Consider the following 19,602-nt stretch of genomic DNA (forward strand, 5'->3'; position numbering starts at 1 on the left):
AAGAATAAATCTTTACTATGGTTATAAGTTCATTGGATCATACAATAACCAAGCAAATTCTTAATCTTTGCATCCACTCTCCATCTCTACTTGTCAAACCACCCATTTTAATCTACAAAATAAAGTATTATTATTATTAATAATAACAACAACAATAACCATATTCAAACTTTATCCTCTCACTCCTCTCAAAAAAAAAAAAAATAAAAAAAATATCACTAAGTGCCATAACAATTCTTACAACTATCGTGAACACATCAATGACTCAATTATAATCAAAACATCAAAACAATGGGGAAATTATGCCTAGCCAAATGGGAACCCTCACAAATAAAAAAACCACTTTCCCATGAGAAACGGGTGTGAACGCGACCCCATGAGAAACGGGCTCTCAAGTCAAAGAAGGAAGGCCTGACCCGCTCCCCGAAATGGATAGTGCACGCGGATCAGGGCAGCGACTGCGATACCGGTATACAGGCCCGGTATCTCACCCACATCGGTGAGCACGGGTCACTAATTTACCGGCCAAGCCCAACAAGAAGAAAAAATACACACCAGGAACAGAACAAATCGCAACACACACATACACATACAGACACAGACACATGAACCTCGATCTGATCATGACTCGCCGCCGTGTGCAAATGAGTTTGCGACAATCGCCGTGCATGGTGGTCGAAGTTGCATCGCCCTGTGATCCCTGCTTGTGCAGAACTGAGGCAAGCAGAATTCAGCAGACATCAGTGTAATGCAGGTTAGTGTTGCAGGTTACCAGAAAATGGGTGCCTACAAACAGGAGAGAGAGAGAGAGGAGAAGATTCATGTCAGAAACATGCTGTCACGATAGCGAAAAGGCGAACTGTCACCGAGGACAAAGCGGCGATGGCAAATCCGGTGGGAGGGGGGAGAAGCTGGTGGTTCAAGATTGCTGAAGCTGAAAGAGGCCGTGAGTTGGTGGAGGTTGCTTGTGTGGAAATTTTTGTGTGTGGGTAAACGGATTCTATTTGTCCTCCCATGAAAAGAGGAGTCAACTCGCACTAGAAAACACACTTGGGAATCTGCAGCTTGTGTGAGTGTGTGCAGACTCAATCTTGGGGACAGGTTTGTTTTTTAACTTTTGTCAGTACGTGGGGTCAAGGTATTGCACTGACCAGGGGAAAAAATGGTGCCGAGACTCACCATCGGGTAATATTCTCACCGCGTGCAGATGATGCCAGCGTGCGAGCAGCTTCAGTCTAGATCAACTTGATTTGTGCCTGGTCTGTGTGGTCACTGTACCAGACTTCCCTCTTTAATTTTCGAGTTGGAGGGAGCAGGGAGGGATCCTATACTCACGAGGATGAGATGTCGAGGAGAAGCTCTGCAAAGTTATGAATGCGTGAGTTCCTGCCTCACTGGTGGATGAGGATGTGTGAGTCAGAAAGTGAACATTCTTCCCATTTATTAGTGTTTGCAGACATTCAGGTGGTTTCTACAGCTGAGCCAGTTTGTTGGTCTTACTGGGGTCTCATTGGGGTGAATTGTCTGTTGGTTTTGGAGCCAAAATGCTGGTTTCCAGAACGGAGGATTCTGACTTTAGCCTGCCATCTTGGATTCTGCACCTCAAGGCTGCCCTTCTAGTGGTGTTTGCTGTGAGTCCTTTGTTGTTTGAAATGGCAGATGTTGCAGGATGGTGATGATGACGATGTTTCAGTGTAGAGTACAAAGGAGTGTTGGTGGTGACAGAGGCTGGGAGAGAGGCCCTCGGCAGCGGATGTGCGCTGGTCGAACGCCAGTGTAGTTTTGGAGGTAAAACGTTCTTTGGAAATGAGTGTTGGTTGTCAATTGACTGAGGCGAATTGCGAAACCTGGTGCAGTGTCTCGTCCATCTGTGGAACAAAACTCATTACAAGAAAGCATCGAGGATGCTTCGTAGGAGAGAATGATCCGAATGGAGGTTAATTGCGTAAGCAGAGGCTTAGTTAGAACTGGTTCGAACAAGAACGCTTGGTCTGGGTCGGCTGGGCAGTAGCACTTGATCGGTTACGTTCTTCTGGTGGTGCTGAGCCCGTTTAGATGTGTAAACTTTGGGAGCCTGCGCACGTGGAGCTCATTTGTGCCACCATCACTCGAAAGAAGACGAGATTTTGGGTTTAAGTGCATTGTTCGGGGCATGAAGTGTGGGTGGAAGAGGCCACAATCGGTTGGAGAAGAAGATCTGTGCCATTGCGTACCATGATCCCGTGCCATGCCGCTGTAGTTGGTAACATCGTGTACTGCAGATAGCGTACCCTACACCCTATGACTCTGCCGCAGAGCCCACACGTGCCGTGAAGGTTCTTTTGAATAATCTCTTTCGGTGCTCCAGCAATACCACTTTCCGAGACAATTTAGGTCAAGATCCATTTGGCACCAACAGGTCGGTGGAACTGGTTTCTTGGCGCGAGTTATTTGCAGATACGCCCACTTCCAAAGGGTGTGCAGACCCATGGCTTTCTGAAGCTTATGGTGCAAGATTTACAACTCAGTGATGTCTTGCCCGCAGGCTCTTGATGCATAGGAGTATATTCCATGGGAAAAACTTGATATAATTAATTTTTTTTGAGTGAGGAGTTTGCAAAGATTCGATAATAGGCTTCGATTGACCGACGGTAGGATTGGGGAATAGGTAGGGCTTAGCAATGTCAGCTAAAATGGGAGTTGCTTACCAGAAGTCTAGGGGATGCAATTGGATAGCCTGTGCAGTCTTGCTAGCGGTTGTAGCCGTGGTCATTGTGCTTGCTGTGGTGGTGATAAAGCACAAGAAGATCTCCTCAAATGATATTAGTGTGCCCATGCCTCCTGGTGCAAACTTCAACGGAAACTACACCCATGCCATGCAGCTCGCCCTCACGTTCCTTGACATTCAGAAATGCAAGTATCTTCCATTCTGTTTTCCAACTTCATAAACAAATATGAGAATGCTCTGTTTTCATTGTGTCTACCATGTCGGTGCTGGGAGTGCTCATTTGATACTTGGTGTTTGCGGAAGAAGCCCAATTCGCAGCTTCTGATTTTAATAAGATGCTGATCATTTCTCTCAATTTTTCCCAACAATGTGCAGCAGGAAAGCTACCAGAAAAATTCCCTATACCATGGAGGGGTGACTCGAATCTTGTGGACGGGAAAGACATGGGAGTAGATTTGAGTGGTGGACTGTATGATGCAGGTGACAGTGTCAAGTTCGGCTTGCCCATGGCTTTCACTGCTACTCTCCTCTCTTGGGGTGTGCTCGAATATGGTCCCGTAATGGGAAAAGCCGGTCAGCTAAATTCAGCGAAAAATTCAATCCGTTGGGTTACAGACTACCTCCTCAAGGCTCACACTTCTCCCCAGGAGCTTTACTTTCAGGTTTTAATTTCGGTCATTGCCTTACATCTCTAGTATTTTAACTTTTCACATAAACGGCACAAGCAGCATGATTCACCTACAATAGGCGTCAGTGTTGGAATGAACCGTTTAGGTATCTTCACTCATGCCATCCATGGAAAACAGGCTAAAACTACTCTGTGTGGTGCAGGTTGGAGATCCAACCAAGGATCACAAGTGCTGGATGAGGCCGGAGGATGGTAATTTAGTGAGGCCTTCTTTAAAGCTAGACCCAACCACACCAGGTTCTGAAGTCGCAGCAGAGACTGCAGCCGCCATGGCAGCCGCATCCATGGTGTTTCGAGCTACTGATGTAGCTTATGCAGACCTTCTCGTGACGCATGCCAAGCAATTATTCAATTTCAGCGACACCTACAGAGCATCATACAGTTTATCCATCCCAGCTGTTCAAGATTTTTATAATTCAACTGGCTACGGAGACGAGCTTCTATGGGGGGCTACCTGGCTGTATTATGCAACAGGCGATAACATTTACCTGGCTTACGTTACAGGAGTGGATGGTGAGTCCTTTGCAGAATGGGGCGTCTTCCCCTCTTGGTTCAGCTGGGATAATAAACGACCTGGAGTGCAGGTGGGTTGCGTTTTGCTCCGGTTTAAATTTGATGATAACTGATTATGTGGTTTACATATGTGACATTTATTTTTACCATTTCTTTTAACCGAAGCCCTGCAATAAGTTTCTAAAAAAAAATTAATTGTGATTGAGCATCATGCATCAAAGCGGAGGTATCATAATTTTGTTCCTGTGAGTAAAGTGCTTCACAGATCTGGGATTGTAAGAGCATTCGCCGAACATAATTCACACACTAGTCAGTGGTCCAAAGTTTCGTGGAAAGTGAGTCTCGCAAATTGATTGTGGGGAACCAGGTACTGCTGGCAAGACTTCAAATGCTGAATCCGCCCTCTAATGCTGTGAACACAGTGAGCATAGGGCTGACGAACTATAAAACTACAGCCGATGGACTCATGTGTGCTTTTCTGCCTAGGTCTCCGACAGCTAGTAAAGATCGCACTAAAGGTAACTGAGTATGTCTCAGAAAATATGATTTTGTGTGTAGTTGTCTCGAAGTTTTTTATTTTATTTTTATCTTTATTTTTAACTTTATTTATCAGGAGGCTATAGTTGCTCTGCTGAGAACGAACTCTTACACAATCATGGCAACTTCAGATTTTTCCCATGTTAGAGGATGAGTCAATTATCTGGACTACCCTACAACAATTGAATTGAATTTTTTCTAGGATCGGGTGGAACATCTTGATCACCTCCACATGCACAGGAAGGCACGTTCTATGACAGGCACGCGAACCCTTATTTAAAATCACATAACGTTTGGTTCAGTCAAGAGTTCAATGGAAATTTTGAAAATGAATAAGTGGTGGTGCAGGTGGAATGCTGTGGATAGAGCAGTGGAGTGCATTACAGCATGGCATCAATTCGGCTCTCCTGGCCACATTCTACAGTGATTATCTCAGCGCTGCTCAGTTGCCTGGAATTAGCTGCTCAGGAATAAGCTTCACCCCAGCAGAGCTCCGAAGTTTCGCAGCTTCTCAGGTAGGTTCCTCCTGAGTGCCCACATTGCTCCTCAGCTATTCACTTCCATTTTCCCTCCACAGATTGAGAACAAAATAAGTGGTAGAATGTACTGTTAGCCACCAACACATTCTTTCCTTGGGTTTCACAGGCGGACTACGTCTTGGGCGCCAATCCTCTGTCAACGAGCTTCATGGTAGGCTACGGCGCAGAGTATCCTCAGAAGCTGCACCACAGAGGAGCGTCCATTCCCGTCAACCCAACAGTCTACGATTGCAAGGGAGGCTTCATCTGGTTTGACTCAACGCAGCCAAATCCTAATATAGCGCACGGTGCAATTGTGGGTGGTCCCTTCAAGAACGAGACTTACTCAGATACTCGAGACAACATCCTCCAGAATGAAGCATCTACTCACAACAGCGCTGCCATGGCAAGCTTAACTGCCGGTCTCTCAGTTTCTGGCAATTACCCAATCCCTCTTTCATGGATATGAACAGTCCAAACACGCTTAGTTCTTATACACAATTCAGAGAAGGAGTTGATATTTCAGTAGTCACGTAAACCTCACAAGATCTGGGGCATGCAGATTAGGATGGACTCTGTTTTTCAGACGCAGTTTGCGGTGCATTTCGGAGTAAACTTGCAGATCAGTCCGTGCTATCATCCCTCCTTCATCTATCTTCCTGTACTCTGTCATATCATCATTTTGTACATTGTTTTCATCAGCTTGTCAGCTATCCCAACGTTACTTGTTGTATTATATCTCGAAAAACTTCATGTGGGTGCTGGAAGTAGATTAGTACTTGAAGGAGGTTCTTTCTTATTAGAGCTCGTAGTATCAGATGAGAGCTTTGATGGCTTCAGCTTTGGAGGCTGTTCAACTGGTTATATCTAAATCCAGTGATTTTCACTGCTTGGAATCTAAGGAGTAGTAAGTGACTTGAATTGCTAGTGGTTGTATTTTAAGCTATATCTTGTGTAATTTGACAAGATTTTGGCTAAAAATTTCTAAGAATGTGTATTTTGATATTACTAAGCTTTATACATGAGTTTTGTGGCATTTGAGTTTTGAATTAGCGAGATATGGTGAAATCAGTACTTAGATGTCTGTAAAGGTGATACATACCAAACCTGCTACTGAACAGACAATATCTAGAGTTCGGTAACAAGTTTACAATTGACCTTTTTTGTGTGGTAGAAGTTAAGAGTATTATCTTGGTCCTCAAAAATTTTGAACTCAATCCAATAGTTGGATTAAAAAAAAAATTGAGTGTTGAATTTTTGTAATTTTGAAAGGGGGTATTGTTATTGGGTATTGGTTATTGTTACTACTATTGATTATTGTTATTGATTATTGGTTAATGTTACTACTATTGGTTATTGATACTGGTTATTGGTAATTGTTACTACTATTGATTACTATTACTACTATTGGTTATTGTTACCAAAGCCAATTATTGTCACTGGTTATTGATTATTGTTACTATTATTGGATATTATTACTAGTTTTTGGTTACTGTTACTACTATTAGATATTGTTATTGATTATTGATTACTATTACTACTATTCAGTACTGTTATTGGTTATTGGTTATTAGTTATTGTTACTACTATTGGCTATTGTTATTGATGATTGTTACTACTATCACTTACTGTTACTGCTACTGATTATTGTTACCAAAGCTAATTACTGTCACTGGCTATTGATTATTGTTACTACTATTGGGTATTGTCACTAGTTCTTGATTACTATTACTACTATTGGTTACTGCTATTGGTTACTGCTATTTGTTATTATTGCCAAAACTAATTACTATTATTGTTGTTGGTTAATGTTACTATTGCAGTTATTGTATTTATGGGATTTTGATAATTTTTGACTGCTATAGATAAATTAGTTATTGAGTAAGAAGCCATTAAACTACAAATAAGTTCTCTACACCTAGATACCGAATGTATTCCCAGATAGAAAAACATGTACTACTACAATGCATGTGATATGAACTTAACTATAAAAAAAGACAAATAAAAACTTAATTGTGCCCCCATAAAAAAATAAAAATAAAAATAAAAATAAATCAACAATATACATAGTATTGTATATGGCTTGAATTCATTTCGTATTTACAAGTCAAAGGGCACAGAAAGTTGAAAAATACTAAGCTAAAAAAAAAATTAAAAAATAAAAAAAAATAAAAAATTAATAATATACATAGTAATGTACATCACTTGAGCGTATTTGGTATTTACAAGTCAAAGGGCACACATTGCTGAAAATCATTAAGCCAAAAATATAAATAAAAAATACAATAAAATCAATAATTTACTAATATAATTTTAATAAAGATGATGACAATGATAATTTTTATAAGAATAATAATAATAATAATAATCAATAAAAATATATAACTAATTTAATCTTTACTCTAATATCATCAACTTTCTTCTTAAGTATAGAATCAACTTGCATCCATAAACAATTGAAATAATTACAAAATTAAAAAAATATGACATTTATCTTCAACAAATGAAGGTCAAGAGTTAATGCCATACATATGCATTACAAAACTAGCAAAAATTAAGAAGTCTTTGCTCTATAAACCATTTGTAAACCACTCTATACTAGGCAAAACATGAGTACTTGATCTAAGAATTTTGGCAATTGGAGAGAAGATGATTTTTAGGGTTGCAACTTTGTCTTTAACAAATGAAGATCTAAAATTAACACATGGACTCTAACTCATGACAATAATGTGTTGAAGATAATAAATGACAAAATATGTGCACCAATGAAATTGCTAAATTGATTATTATATGTGACTTTACCAAAATTATTGAAGATAAATCACATCAAGAACTTCTTTTTTGTCATTCTCTTCAATCATCCTTACTATGTTTGTTAAATTTTCATTCCATATCTTATCAAGCATTAAAAATGCTTTATTGCTAATTACTCACAACTACAGTGTACAATATGAAAAACAAATTAGAATGATTACCATTTTGCATCACTAGAAAATTAATAAATCAATTGGATTTGCAAGAAAATCATGATTAATGATATAAAATTCCAAAATTGAGTAAAAAAAAGTATCAAATATAGTAATATGCACTTGTTGAGGCTTAGAAGCACCAAAAGTGGTCCATCCAACATTACTTAGAGAAAAGGTGACTTGTCTTGGTAGTGAAACTCTGTAAAAAATTGTAGCACAATACCTTGAAGAAAATGTTGAATTTCTAAATGAAAGAAGACTAGTTTGAAAGTAATATGAAAAATTCTTCTTTCTTTATCTTCAATATATAACTTGAATTGACATTGATATAATGAGTAGATTCATCTTCCTCTTATGTCTAAGTTTGAAATATTGGTCCTTATTGAGTGTTATTCTTTGTTTGAAATATTGGTCTTTATCTAGTGTTATTCTTTGTAACACTACCAATAAGAGAAGATAGTAAGAAACTATTTTTAAAAATATATTTGCCACTAAACCAAAAATACTATAAACTCTTGAAATTTTTCATAAAAAATACTAAACACACAATGCTGGAAAAATCTAAGCTAAAGAAAGAAAATAAAATAAAATAAAATAAAATCAGCAAAATACAAAATTTAAGCTCATTTGATATTCTCAAGCCAAAAGGCATACACCTTTGCACCAAATTCAAATTGAATTTTGTATTAGAATTTTGAAACCTATATATTTTGAGGTGGTGATGACCAATAGAAAGAGTATTTTGTGTGTTAATAGTATCTTTTCAAAAGTTGGTGGGAGTGTTAAACATGCATATTTTGAATTTTGATAAATAAAAGGTTGAGTTAATTTTGTTTTTTTTACTTCACTATTGACAAACACAATGAGGCATGCTTGGCCAATCCAAGAGCATTTTTATCTCTTCTTATTTGTCTCCTAAGTTGTCTTATATAATAAATATATCATTTAATTTGAAAGAACATAAGCAATTGGCCCAACCAGCCAAGGCTTCACTAGCCTACTAAAGATCACCGTACTTTGAAAGCAAATCCACACTCTAAGTGTCGGTGATTCCACCGACACTCACCATCGAAGCACAAATCTGGAAACAAGTCAACAACACAGAACTTAATCTTGTGTCTAGATTCAGCAACAGTCTGTCCTCATCAATTGCACTAGATTTTTGTACGAGACCGATGATGAGAAGCTACACCCACACAAGCTGTAGAAGACGATGACACCAAAACCAGCATAGCAAAGTTGGGTGATGCTTCCACCCCAACCGTCATACGAAGAATGAAGTCAGAGAAGAGGAAGAGGAGGAGAAAGAAGAAATAGTTGAAGAAGATAGCAGATGGTGCGCAAGGTGGTGTCACTCTTGAGATTGCCACTCTTTGTGCCTATCCCTACATGTGAGCTAGGCACAAAGAGTGATTATCATTTCATTGGCAACCGTGGAGTTGCAGCATCTAGTATCGATGTCTATATGCTCAATTTGTCTAAATTGTTACTATTGCGGCAAAACCAGCAGCGAGGAAGCTTTGTAGGGTGTTGCGGAATAAAAACGGCGCCAGCAATGACTATTGAATCTCAACTTACTGAGACAGTAGGGAACAACTAGTTCATAGTGACTGAATTGGACACTGGTAATGTACGCTGATGAGAACCTGATTCTATGAGAACGTTAGGCGTTTCCTTCACCGATGGAAGGAATCGGGTATATGTGATGGATGAAGATGAGGGCAGTGTCCAACACCCCCTCTTGCACTCATCTTTGCACAGATTGAGGATTCTTGGTGATATGGATCGCTTTTGGCAAATGCACGATTTTTTTTCCGGTGAATTTTATGCAAGTTTCTATGTTTTTCTTTTCTAACTTCGTTTTCTACTTTTTTGTACTAACAATCAGTTTTGTCTTTGGTGCAGTTTTGAATTTTGTTGATGTTGCTCTAAGTTCTTCTCTTATTGTTGTACCGAATTGTTGATGGGCTACTCAGCTTCATTGAGGGTCTTCTTTTCTGTGAGCATGTTACAATTGTATAGGTTGAGCCCTGTATTTTAAAGAAGCAGCCTCCATTGAATGCAACTTGTTCTTCGACGACGCCGACTCATCTAAGTAGAACTAGTTCAGCTATGCCAAAGAAGAAATACTATGTTTTTTCGAAAGGGATTTAAGTCAAGGATTTATTCTAGTTGAGAGAAGTGTAGACTAGAAGTGAGTGACTATAGTATTTCTAAATTTAGGGTTTTTAGAACGTTATGTGATGCAAAGATGTACCTGCTAGTTAGTTGATTCAATCAATATGAATTGTTGAATATCCTCTATGGTTTTTAGGTTAAGTTTTGCCTTGTAGCTTTCAAATTTAGTCCTTTCTAGGGCTTTGGTTAGTAGGTCAGCAGGTTGTTCTGATGAAACAAATTCTACTTTAATTATTCTGTCTTCCATCTTTTGTCTAGTGAAGTGTTAGTCTACTTCGAAATGTTTTGTTTTATCATGGAACATAGGATTTTTTGCTATCTTGATACTACTTTGATTGTCACAGCCTATGCAGGTGGGTTGTTTATTGCCAAATCCTAATTCAATGATTAGTCTTCTAAGTCAAATGGCTTCACACGTGCATTTGGTTAGAGCTCTATATTCTGATTCACATGAAGATATTGCAGTAGATTGTTGTTTTCTTGAGCTCTACAAGATGGGGGTTTTGCCAAAGTAGAATAGATACGCACCTATGGATGTTCTGTAGTCTGCAACGGAGAATCCGTAGAGCTGGTTTTCCTTCCCTTCTGGAAACCAAAGACCCAGCGACGGATGTTTTCAAAGTTACTTGACGATGTGTATTGCAACATCGTAGTGGAGCTGTTGAGGATCATGCATGTATCGACTGGTTAACGAGGCAAAATATTCGAGATCTGGTCGGGTTTAGATTACATAATGCAGCTTTCCGACAAGGGCTTGGTATGCTGTCTCGTAAGTGGGTTGAGTCTTGGTATCTTTCCTGTGAAGAAAATTCCTCTCAGTTTGCTCGACCTCCACCTTGAGGAATTTTTTCATAAGACCCAGATCGGTCATCTTGTACTCTCGGCCTAGATCTGATTTCAGTGTAGAGATGTGGGTCGGGTGCAATCTTGTAATGAATAGATCATCAACGTGGAATAAGAGGATGGTAACTGAATTGCCGGCCAGAGAGTAATACACATTAGGATCAGAGTTGATTTTATTCATGCCTCGTCGCTGAAGATCATTGTTCAGCAAACTGTACTACATACGGGGGCTTTGTTTTAGCTCATATAGTGAGCGTTTTAGCTTGCAGACTAAGTGTTCCGTTCCTGGTTTGACACATCCCTATGGTTGGTATATAAAAACATAATCTTGTAGAAAACAATTGAGGAAGGTTGTGGCAACATTGAGATGATATATTGGCCACCCATAATGGGTTGCTAGCCCGGTGATGAGGCGGATGGATTCCCACCGTACAGTAGGTGCGAATGTTTCTTAAAAATTTACACAATGTTATTGCTGGAAGCCACGCGCAACAAATCTGGCCTTGTAGCGTTTGGATCCATCGTTAATCCCTGGTTTGATTTTGTATAGCCAATGGACCAAAATGGGTCATACACTAGGATGGGCTTTGACGAGATCCCAAGTGTGGTTGTCTAAGTTGGATTGGTATTCTAAGGCCATGGCATCGCGCCATTGTAGATTTAATTTAGCTTGTTCAAAGATGAAAGTTTCTCCACCTTCGTCAATGCTTCCGATGAATGCCTCCATGAAATCAGTTGGGACTTAGTTGTTATGGGATTTTGGTGTTTGACATAGCCTTGAGGATCAGCGCAGAAGAGGTTCCGAGTTCTATTGGCTATCAAGTCGAGGAGAACAAGGTGGTATACTGGAGTTATCCTGGGATGTGTTTTGAGATTGAGAGTATGATGCAGAATGGTCGATTATCCTTGGATAATAGAACAAAATTTGCCGCGGGATCATAGCATTTGTATCCTTTCATGCTGTCGTCAGGACTGAGAAGTATGCAAAGCTGAGATCTAGGGGCGAGTTTGCACTGACCAGGTTGTGTGTAGGTTACGTAAGCTCGTGTGCCAAATGCTTGCAGATGAGTCACATCAGGTTTAATTCCGGCAAAAAGCTCCAAAGGTGTTTTATTTGGATGCTTCTTACTAAATCGCAGATTCATGATAATACAAGAAGCCTGGACTGCTTCAGCCTAGAGTGTGTTTGGCAGGTCAGTCGATGAGGAAACATCTGGTGATGTCAAGGATTGTTTTGTTGTGGCTTTCGACTACACCGTTTTGATGAGAAGTGAATGCTTGACTGAATTGGCATTAAATACCTTGTTGTACACTCACGTTCGTTTCAACAAATCATCTATGAGAAGTTGGAAATAGCAAGCTCCTCCCATGGATGTGACCCGAAATGGCTCGACTATATCAGAGAGAATGATCTCCAGAGTTTTTGATAATTCAGTTGTCTTCATTTTTTGTACCTTTGCTCAAGTGTTCTTGCCTTGTAAGCAACTGTGACATAAAATGTTGTCTGACAGTTTCGGCAGACCTTTTAGTGGTCCTGCAGCCATCATTCGTCTCATTCCTTGATAGTGGTAGTGACCCAAACGTCTATGCCACAAAGCGACTTCGGACGACATTGTGTTGGTTGGTTCTGTTTCTACAGAGTATGCTATAATCTTCGTGCAATTCTGTATGGTTTCGCCATTCAGTCTATATAGTCCGTTTTGTGAGTCCTTGGTAGCCACATCAGCTATTTTGTCCAGGTACCTGAGAAGACACTCGTTTTTTCTAAACTCTAATTGATAATTTTTGTCTGATAAGAAGCCAGCGGAGAGTAGGTTTTTCTTGATACCTGGCGAGTAGAGAACATGAGATATTGTTTGAATTTCTCTTGAAGGCAGGCGAATAGCAACGTTGCCTACACCCGTTACATTGTGGCTATGACCACCTGCTGATGTAACATGAGTTCCAGTACTAGGTTTTAGTGAAGAGAATACTGATGCATCACTTGAAATGTGATTCGAAGCACTTGAGTCTAAATACCACGGTACTAATGAAGATATGTTGTGAGATTTTACATGATTAATCTCAGCAATATAAGCATCTATTATATGAGAGACAGTGGTATCCTCCTCTCCTTGACCGTCCTCCTACGTCGGAATTGATGAGGTCATTGTCTCTAATATCAGTTTTGAGACTGTGAATTTGACCGCTACCTGTGCCTTCTTGTCTATCTCGATTTTCTTTATGTAGCTTCGATTCCAGTTCACGAACTTTGTCGATGATGGATCGCGGTTCTCCAAGTGAGTCAAATCTCAATCGTGAGTCTCCTGCTCCTCTGTCGATGTTGTTCCACTCATTTCGATAGTTGATGCAACAAGTAGGGTAACGTCCAATTCTTCCATCTCATCCGCCTCTTCCTTCATATCTGCTAGATATTTGTCTGTGCTACCAGTTTTGCAAGAGTGACTGTCTGATTTGTACCGTGCTTTCAGGGATGTCTAAGAATCATGTGGATCCTTGGTACACTTGAGTAGCTTGATTGCTACACCTCCCTTCATGCTTCCGTTGATGGCGCTCATAGCTTAACGTCTCCCGATGCGTTCTTGCTCCGGCATGGGGTTCCTTGGCGCGGTGATGCAATAATCATAGAGATTATCTCGAAGTAGTACATTCTTCATTCGAAAGGCCCAAGTCCCATAGTTTTCTACTCCAATAAGGTGGTAGGATTCAGGAATCGTAGTTTGGTTGCTAACATGCAACACATTATGAGATACAAGTGATGTACTATCAGATTGAGCCATCCTTGCTCTTGTTGTATTTTGAACTACTGACGACATCAAATTCGGAAGAAGACATATTCCTCTTATCTAGGTGAGCAAGTGCACTATTTGCTACCTAACCCTAAGCTCATTTGAGCGGCTCTGATACCATATTGAATCTCGACTTACTAAGACAGTAGGGAACAACTAGTTCATAGTGACTGAATTGGACACTGGTAATGTACGCTGATGAGAACCTGATTCTATGAGAACGTTAGACGTTTCCTTCAGGGATGGAGGGAATCGGTTGTATGTGATGGATGAAGATGAGGGCAGTGTCCAACAATGGCAGGCGCCATGCTGCTGACCGCGATGGTGCTCGAGCCGAGTGTGCAGTAGAGCAGTGTGCTGCCACACAGAAAGGAGTTCCGGGAGAAGGTCCTGCAACATGATCGTTGGGAAGCTGTTCACCGCAGACATGATCGCTCAAACACCCGCAACGATAACATGGCCGACGCGAAGGGTTTCTCGACCTACGATGACTTCCTTGCTGCGGTCGACAAGTTCAAGGACGGCTTTGGCGTGGTTGACGGCGAAGACGTGCAGAAGCAAGAGCTCGCGGCGTTCTTTTCTCATGTTGCGCACGAAACCTCGTGTTAGTTTGAGCACCTGCTGGGATGCATGGCTTAGAGCGGAAGTTGCTTGGGAAGTGGTCAGTTTCCACTCCTCAGGTAGCGTTTGTTGCAGTGTTGGCCGGTTCTGAGGAGGGAGGTAGGGTGTGATCACACTTCTCAAGCGCAAGTACGTGTGGCGATAGTTAGGAATCCACTGGACACGTGGGTTACTGCTGCAGTAGCTTCTGCCATTACTCATCGGTTCGGTGTCCGATTGCAGGATCAGTGTTCATTTCGCAATATTTTGGCATCTCTGTCATTCTCACACAAGCTTTGGGTTTTCTATGATGTTCCGTATTCACTTCAATCCCAGGCTTATTCTCCAAGCTTGCTGCAGAGTCACAGCCCTAATCTTAGCCATAGCTGAAATCGGTTCGCAGAGAACAACTTTTTTAGACAGATAAATCGAAGGGTTGAGGATCTTTCCCGAAGGTAGTCTCGTAAGTGACAACCCACACACGACAGAGCTTCTCATCCGCGGTTTACCCCCATAATATCGACATCTGTTTACACAGCGTCGTTCCATAGGGTATATTAGGCGGATGAAGTGGAGCTATGGGGACTGTGCTATAACCAATAGCTCGTGCCTGAAAAGGATTAGTAAGACAGCCGTGTGGTACTGGATGAAACCTGCCATGACGAGGCCATTTCCTCACAAAATCATGATTGGCAAGTGGGTACCGACACTCATTGTCTTCCGTAAACCCGGGTTCAATAAGACCATGTTAACGATCCTCACATGCAGTCACGAATCTCCCACTAAGCCTTAAGGACACTCTCCAGTTTTAAGATCTGGGGTGGAACCTTGAATTGTTCTTTGTAAGGTGATTCCGCTGGCTAATGCATCCACGTAAATGGATTTAGCCAAAGAGTCTAAATCGTTTGTGGCCCCTCTTAGAATCTCTTTACCATCTTGGGTAGTAGCTGGTGAGGTAATTGGGCGACAAGATAGTTTGATCACGGGATTGGACATCTCCGCCGTAAATCTTAGCCAACTTCAGTACGAGAATAAGGTGAATTGAATGAATCTGTGGAAGTAAACGACCATTACTGCATGTGTTGGGCTATATCCCGACGTGGATACTGTCAATCTTTGTTCTTAAGTAGATGAATGTTCAAAAGCTTAATTAATAAGCTATTGTCTAATTACAATATTGGTACAGGTAAGACTGACATGATCGATCGTTTTGCTGTAGAAAAGACAAATAGATCGTAGAGAGATTCAACCTGCTCTGTTGAAAGAAAAAAATTGTACACGCCCTTTGCAGTTATTGCAGAGCATGCACGTAATCATGTATTTCACGTCCAAAGAATTGAATGGCATCCAAGAGACACGCTTATAATTGCAAGCATGAAACATACAGTTGCTATCTTACACCCATACCAGCAAATATAAAGCCTGCTAATACAAAAGTAGTCGGGATTGTGATATCCGAAACACAAAAATATGTCCTAATGTGATTGCTCTTCGAAAATGAAGGGTCGTTCAAATTTGTATTACACTCTAATCACCATGATCAGAATACCTCAGAATTATAAATATTAAATATGATCAATAATCATAGAAGCTGCTACAAAAGACTAGCTTAAACCTGAGAGCACCTACAGGCACTACTTCAGCCTACGGGCTACGAAGGAATATAACAGAAGACCGTAATTGAAGCCTATTCTCCTCGGGGTCTTTTACCAACGTGTGAATGTCAACTATTTCAGAGGTGAATCGTCCAGCACTGTGGACACAGTTAGGCATTTCGCGCACCAATCTCGACCTGAAATATCGGTCTAAAACAAAAAACATATCAGCCAAAACGACGCTCCAATCTAGTCATCTTGTTTTCTCCTGGCATCACCCATTACGTCTTCCCGGAGGGCCTGCTTGCTGTTACCGAAGATACGCTTACGGAAGTCGCTTACCATGAGAGGTAGACCTTGTCTGAGAGAAATTTTGGGCTCCCAGCCTAGTAAGTTCTTGGCCTTGGTGATATCCGGCTTCCTTTTGTGAGGATCATCCTGAGTGTTGGGCTTGTACTCAATCGTTGCAGTGGGATCAATCACCTCCTTGACAACCTGTAGAAAACGAAAATATGAACCAAGCAAACGTAAAAATATTACTGCGAACAAATGTCATTACTTCACGAAGTAGATGGTTAATTTCAATGATTTCATACCTCTGCAAGCTCTAACATAGTGAATTCGCCAGGGTTGCCAAGGTTGAATGGACCCACGTGCTCACCCTCCATCAACCGCATTAAACCTTCTACCTGGTAACATGAGATGTCATTCAAGAAAGGTTACCAGCAGGTCTACTTGAGCAAATTAGCATCAAGACTATATCGAATTAAGGCGATATATCAAGTTCTGATGGAAATAGTAAGACCATGAGCACTTACCAGATCGCTCACATACTGGAAACTCCGGGTTTGCTTACCATCGCCATAGACGGTCATTGGCTCCTTCCGAAGTGCCTGAGACAAAGAGTGTTAGAAGCCGATCCTACCAAAGCTACTGAAAACAGGCTGAAGCATGCAACACATCTAAATAATTATACTCCTCGAAACAAAACAAATATATAGATATAGATATAACAGAAGGAAAAAAACTGCTAATACCAAGCACTAGGAAAGAAGAGCAAACCTGTGCAACGAAGTTGCTGACAACGCGTCCATCGTCAATGCACATTCTAGGTCCATACGTGTTGAATATCCGAGCAATCCTCACCTGCATGCAGAGTGGTTCAGTTTGTTGAGAAACAGTTTTTTTAAATTAAGGAAATGTGGTGAAAATATAATGACTACAGAGACAACGAAAAAAGAGGCCAACGGCGGCAATGAACCATACCTCTACGTTTGCACCTCGGTGGTAATCCATGGCCAATGTCTCAGCTGTTCGCTTCCCTTCGTCGTAACAACTCCGAACACCTGGAAAAAGAATTGGATAGTAAACCAGCTTTCTCACACGAGAACTAAACCGTAGCTTCAGTGAAATTGAACGATCATTACCAATTCATTTGAAAGCTTAGGAAGCGTAGTGCTAAACGACAAAAGACAAAGGAAAGAGGCTTTACCGATAGGATTCACATTTCCCCAGTAGGTCTCTGAAAGTCGGAAGAACACAATGTGAAGATTCATCCAGCGTGACATATGCGGCACATCAATTTAAAGATATTAACCAAACGCTTGAAAATAGAACAAATGAAGTGAAAGAAATATAGAGAATAAAATCACCAAATGGGTACAGCTACGCACCAACTTGAGGATGTTGCAAGGGATCTCCGTAAACTTCACTGGTGCTAGTCAGCAAGAAGCGAGCACCAACTCGTTTTGCTAGACCCAGCATGTTCAGGGTGCCGACCACATTAGTCTTGTAACAAGGAATTAAAGAGGTTCCCATTTCATCATTTTAAATCAAATTGTGAAACTCTTCCAGTGAGCGACAACCTCAGCCAGCATACTAAGTATCATAGAGAGCGAGAAAAGTTGATCCAGAAAGTAGACATAAAGTTAACCTTACGCTCTGAAATTAAACTTGAGAATGAATATAAAAATCACAAATTTAACAAGGAAAACAGATGTGGTTCTTCCAAATATCATCCTTACTAAATGATGGACTCCAATACTATGAACATACCCCTGGAAGCGTTTACACAGTGGACATCAATTTACAAGGCACAACAGAAACACAACAGCTACGCTCTGATAAAGTCTGACAAGCATTTTGTGCGAAAACGTGATCATCAACTGGAGGAGAGGGTGGAAAAGGATATGATTGTCTTGACAGGGTTGAACTTGTAGTGGACAGGTGAGGCAGGGCAAGCAAGGTGGTAGATCTGATCGACCTCCAGCAAGAGAGGCTCCACGACGTCGTGCCTTATAAGCTCAAACCTCGGGTTCCCGAAGTGATGCATAACATTCTCCTTACGCCCAGTGAAAAGATTGTCAACTACAATAACGCTGTCGCCGCGCTCAATAAGCCTGTCAACCAAATGGCTACCGACGAAACCAGCACCACCAGTGACCACAATGCGCTTCGGTCCTGGCTTCAACCCTAGAGGGATCTTCGCCCCGGGACTTGTGATCCTCACATTCTGCAGCTTCCCGTAAGGTGTAGTCTCAATCGCCCTTCGGTGCCCGAGATCGTAAACTTCATTATAGGCCTCTACAGAATCAGTGGACAGAGATACCTCGGGTTTATAGAGCTTGTACTGATCCAAATAATCCGGCTGTAGGAGGAAGAATCCCGTGGTCAGAATCACCCCCAAGAGGACAAACCACACACGCTGCTGCTGGAACAAGTACTTCATTGGCCGCCATATCCATCCCAGTCCCTTCTCCGGCTTCGCATCGTACTTCGAATCCTCGCTCATACTATCCGAGAGCCGTCTATGGTTCAAATTTGCACTCCCCATCGCTACCAAAGAAAAATAATAAATTCCACCCGCGAAACTCAACAACTACAACTCAACCAGGATCTTGCATCCGACAAACCACCCCAAGAACTTCAAATGCTCCTCCCAAGATTCTCAGAAACTCCTCGAGGCTCAAAAACCTCGTGAAAACCTTACAGAAAGGACCAAGTCTGCACCCCTGCAACCACGACCTCCTCCACGACTCTGGGTCCCCTTCGGCACCCCTTGAGCACCTTGCGGCTGCTGTCCCTCCAGGATTCTTTACGAACCGGATGGAACTACCACCACTGTACCAACTCCCAGATCTTGCCACTCCTGATTTAAGGAGAAAAGCCCTCGTCACTGTCGCCACTCACACACGCACGCCAGTGATATCATTCATTGGGCTTTTGCACGTCTTGGTTGGTTACGTTTGTTTCTTGTATTAGGGGGGGTATGTGGGGGAGGGGGGGAGACAAGTGACAGGAGAGCATACTCCGATTCACACGACTCACGATCGATGGCGGCACCATGAACGAACAAAGCTCCTCTCCAACACGTTTTGTGTATTCCTTCCCACCACATTGCCATGGCAGATTTGATCTCCCCACCGATGATGGACAGTGCTGTTTTCTATAGTAACTATTTCCCCATCTGCAACGTGTTAGATGCTATTTCAGCCACTCAGAATGATAGCGCCCTGCAGTTCTGTTGAAGATGCGCGGTCGCGCCACCCGCATGCATTCGGTGCTCCCTGCTCTCGCAATTCCTGGAGCCCAATTCGGCCTTCATGCCTCGGCACAACACTGCATGAGCCTCTTCCACTAGCCATTTGCTACTTGCACACCCCGTG

General features: G+C 41.6%; 2 protein-coding genes across 2 annotated transcripts; one reads left to right on the forward strand and one right to left on the reverse strand.

Annotated features, from left to right (window-relative positions):
• The first annotated feature begins 1,244 nt into the window (after positions 1-1,244).
• Positions 1,245-5,971, forward strand: LOC112281028 (endoglucanase 10). The gene is made up of 7 exons (XM_024517157.3): positions 1,245-1,378; positions 1,694-2,892; positions 3,083-3,369; positions 3,539-3,979; positions 4,276-4,426; positions 4,794-4,960; positions 5,091-5,971. The coding sequence occupies exons 2-7, from the start codon at positions 2,661-2,663 to the stop codon at positions 5,430-5,432; spliced, it is 1,620 nt and encodes a 539-aa protein (XP_024372925.1). The 5' UTR covers positions 1,245-1,378; positions 1,694-2,660; the 3' UTR covers positions 5,433-5,971.
• Positions 5,972-15,813: 9,842 nt separating this feature from the next.
• LOC112281730 (UDP-glucuronic acid decarboxylase 2) lies at positions 15,814-19,544 on the reverse strand. The gene is made up of 8 exons (XM_073533441.2): positions 18,128-19,544; positions 17,611-17,727; positions 17,430-17,459; positions 17,204-17,283; positions 17,000-17,083; positions 16,756-16,830; positions 16,534-16,626; positions 15,814-16,432 (listed from the first exon to the last, which is right to left on the reverse strand). Exons 1-8 carry the CDS (start codon positions 18,768-18,770, stop codon positions 16,187-16,189), a joined length of 1,368 nt encoding a protein of 455 aa, XP_073389542.1. The 5' UTR covers positions 18,771-19,544; the 3' UTR covers positions 15,814-16,186.
• Between the last annotated feature and the right edge of the window lie 58 nt (positions 19,545-19,602).

Source organism: Physcomitrium patens, chromosome 4 (genome assembly GCF_059467195.1).
Source record: "Physcomitrium patens ecotype Gransden chromosome 4, ASM5946719v1, whole genome shotgun sequence".
Classification (NCBI taxonomy): Eukaryota; Viridiplantae; Streptophyta; class Bryopsida; order Funariales; family Funariaceae; genus Physcomitrium; species Physcomitrium patens.

Excerpts from the sequence above, each read along its gene's own strand:
- LOC112281730 (XM_073533441.2), bottom strand. The coding sequence starts at position 18,770 with ATGGGGAGTGCAAATTTGAACCATAGACGGCTCTCGGATAGTATGAGC. Across the intron at positions 17,084-17,203 it reads ACCGAGGTGCAAACGTAGAG|GTGAGGATTGCTCGGATATT; the intron begins GTATGGTTCATT and ends CTCTGCATGCAG. Across the intron at positions 16,627-16,755 it reads TCCAGTATGTGAGCGATCTG|GTAGAAGGTTTAATGCGGTT; the intron begins GTAAGTGCTCAT and ends TCATGTTACCAG.
- LOC112281028 (XM_024517157.3), top strand. The coding sequence starts at position 2,661 with ATGTCAGCTAAAATGGGAGTTGCTTACCAGAAGTCTAGGGGATGCAAT. Across the intron at positions 2,893-3,082 it reads GTTCCTTGACATTCAGAAAT|CAGGAAAGCTACCAGAAAAA; the intron begins GCAAGTATCTTC and ends AACAATGTGCAG. Across the intron at positions 3,980-4,275 it reads ATAAACGACCTGGAGTGCAG|GTACTGCTGGCAAGACTTCA; the intron begins GTGGGTTGCGTT and ends GTGGGGAACCAG.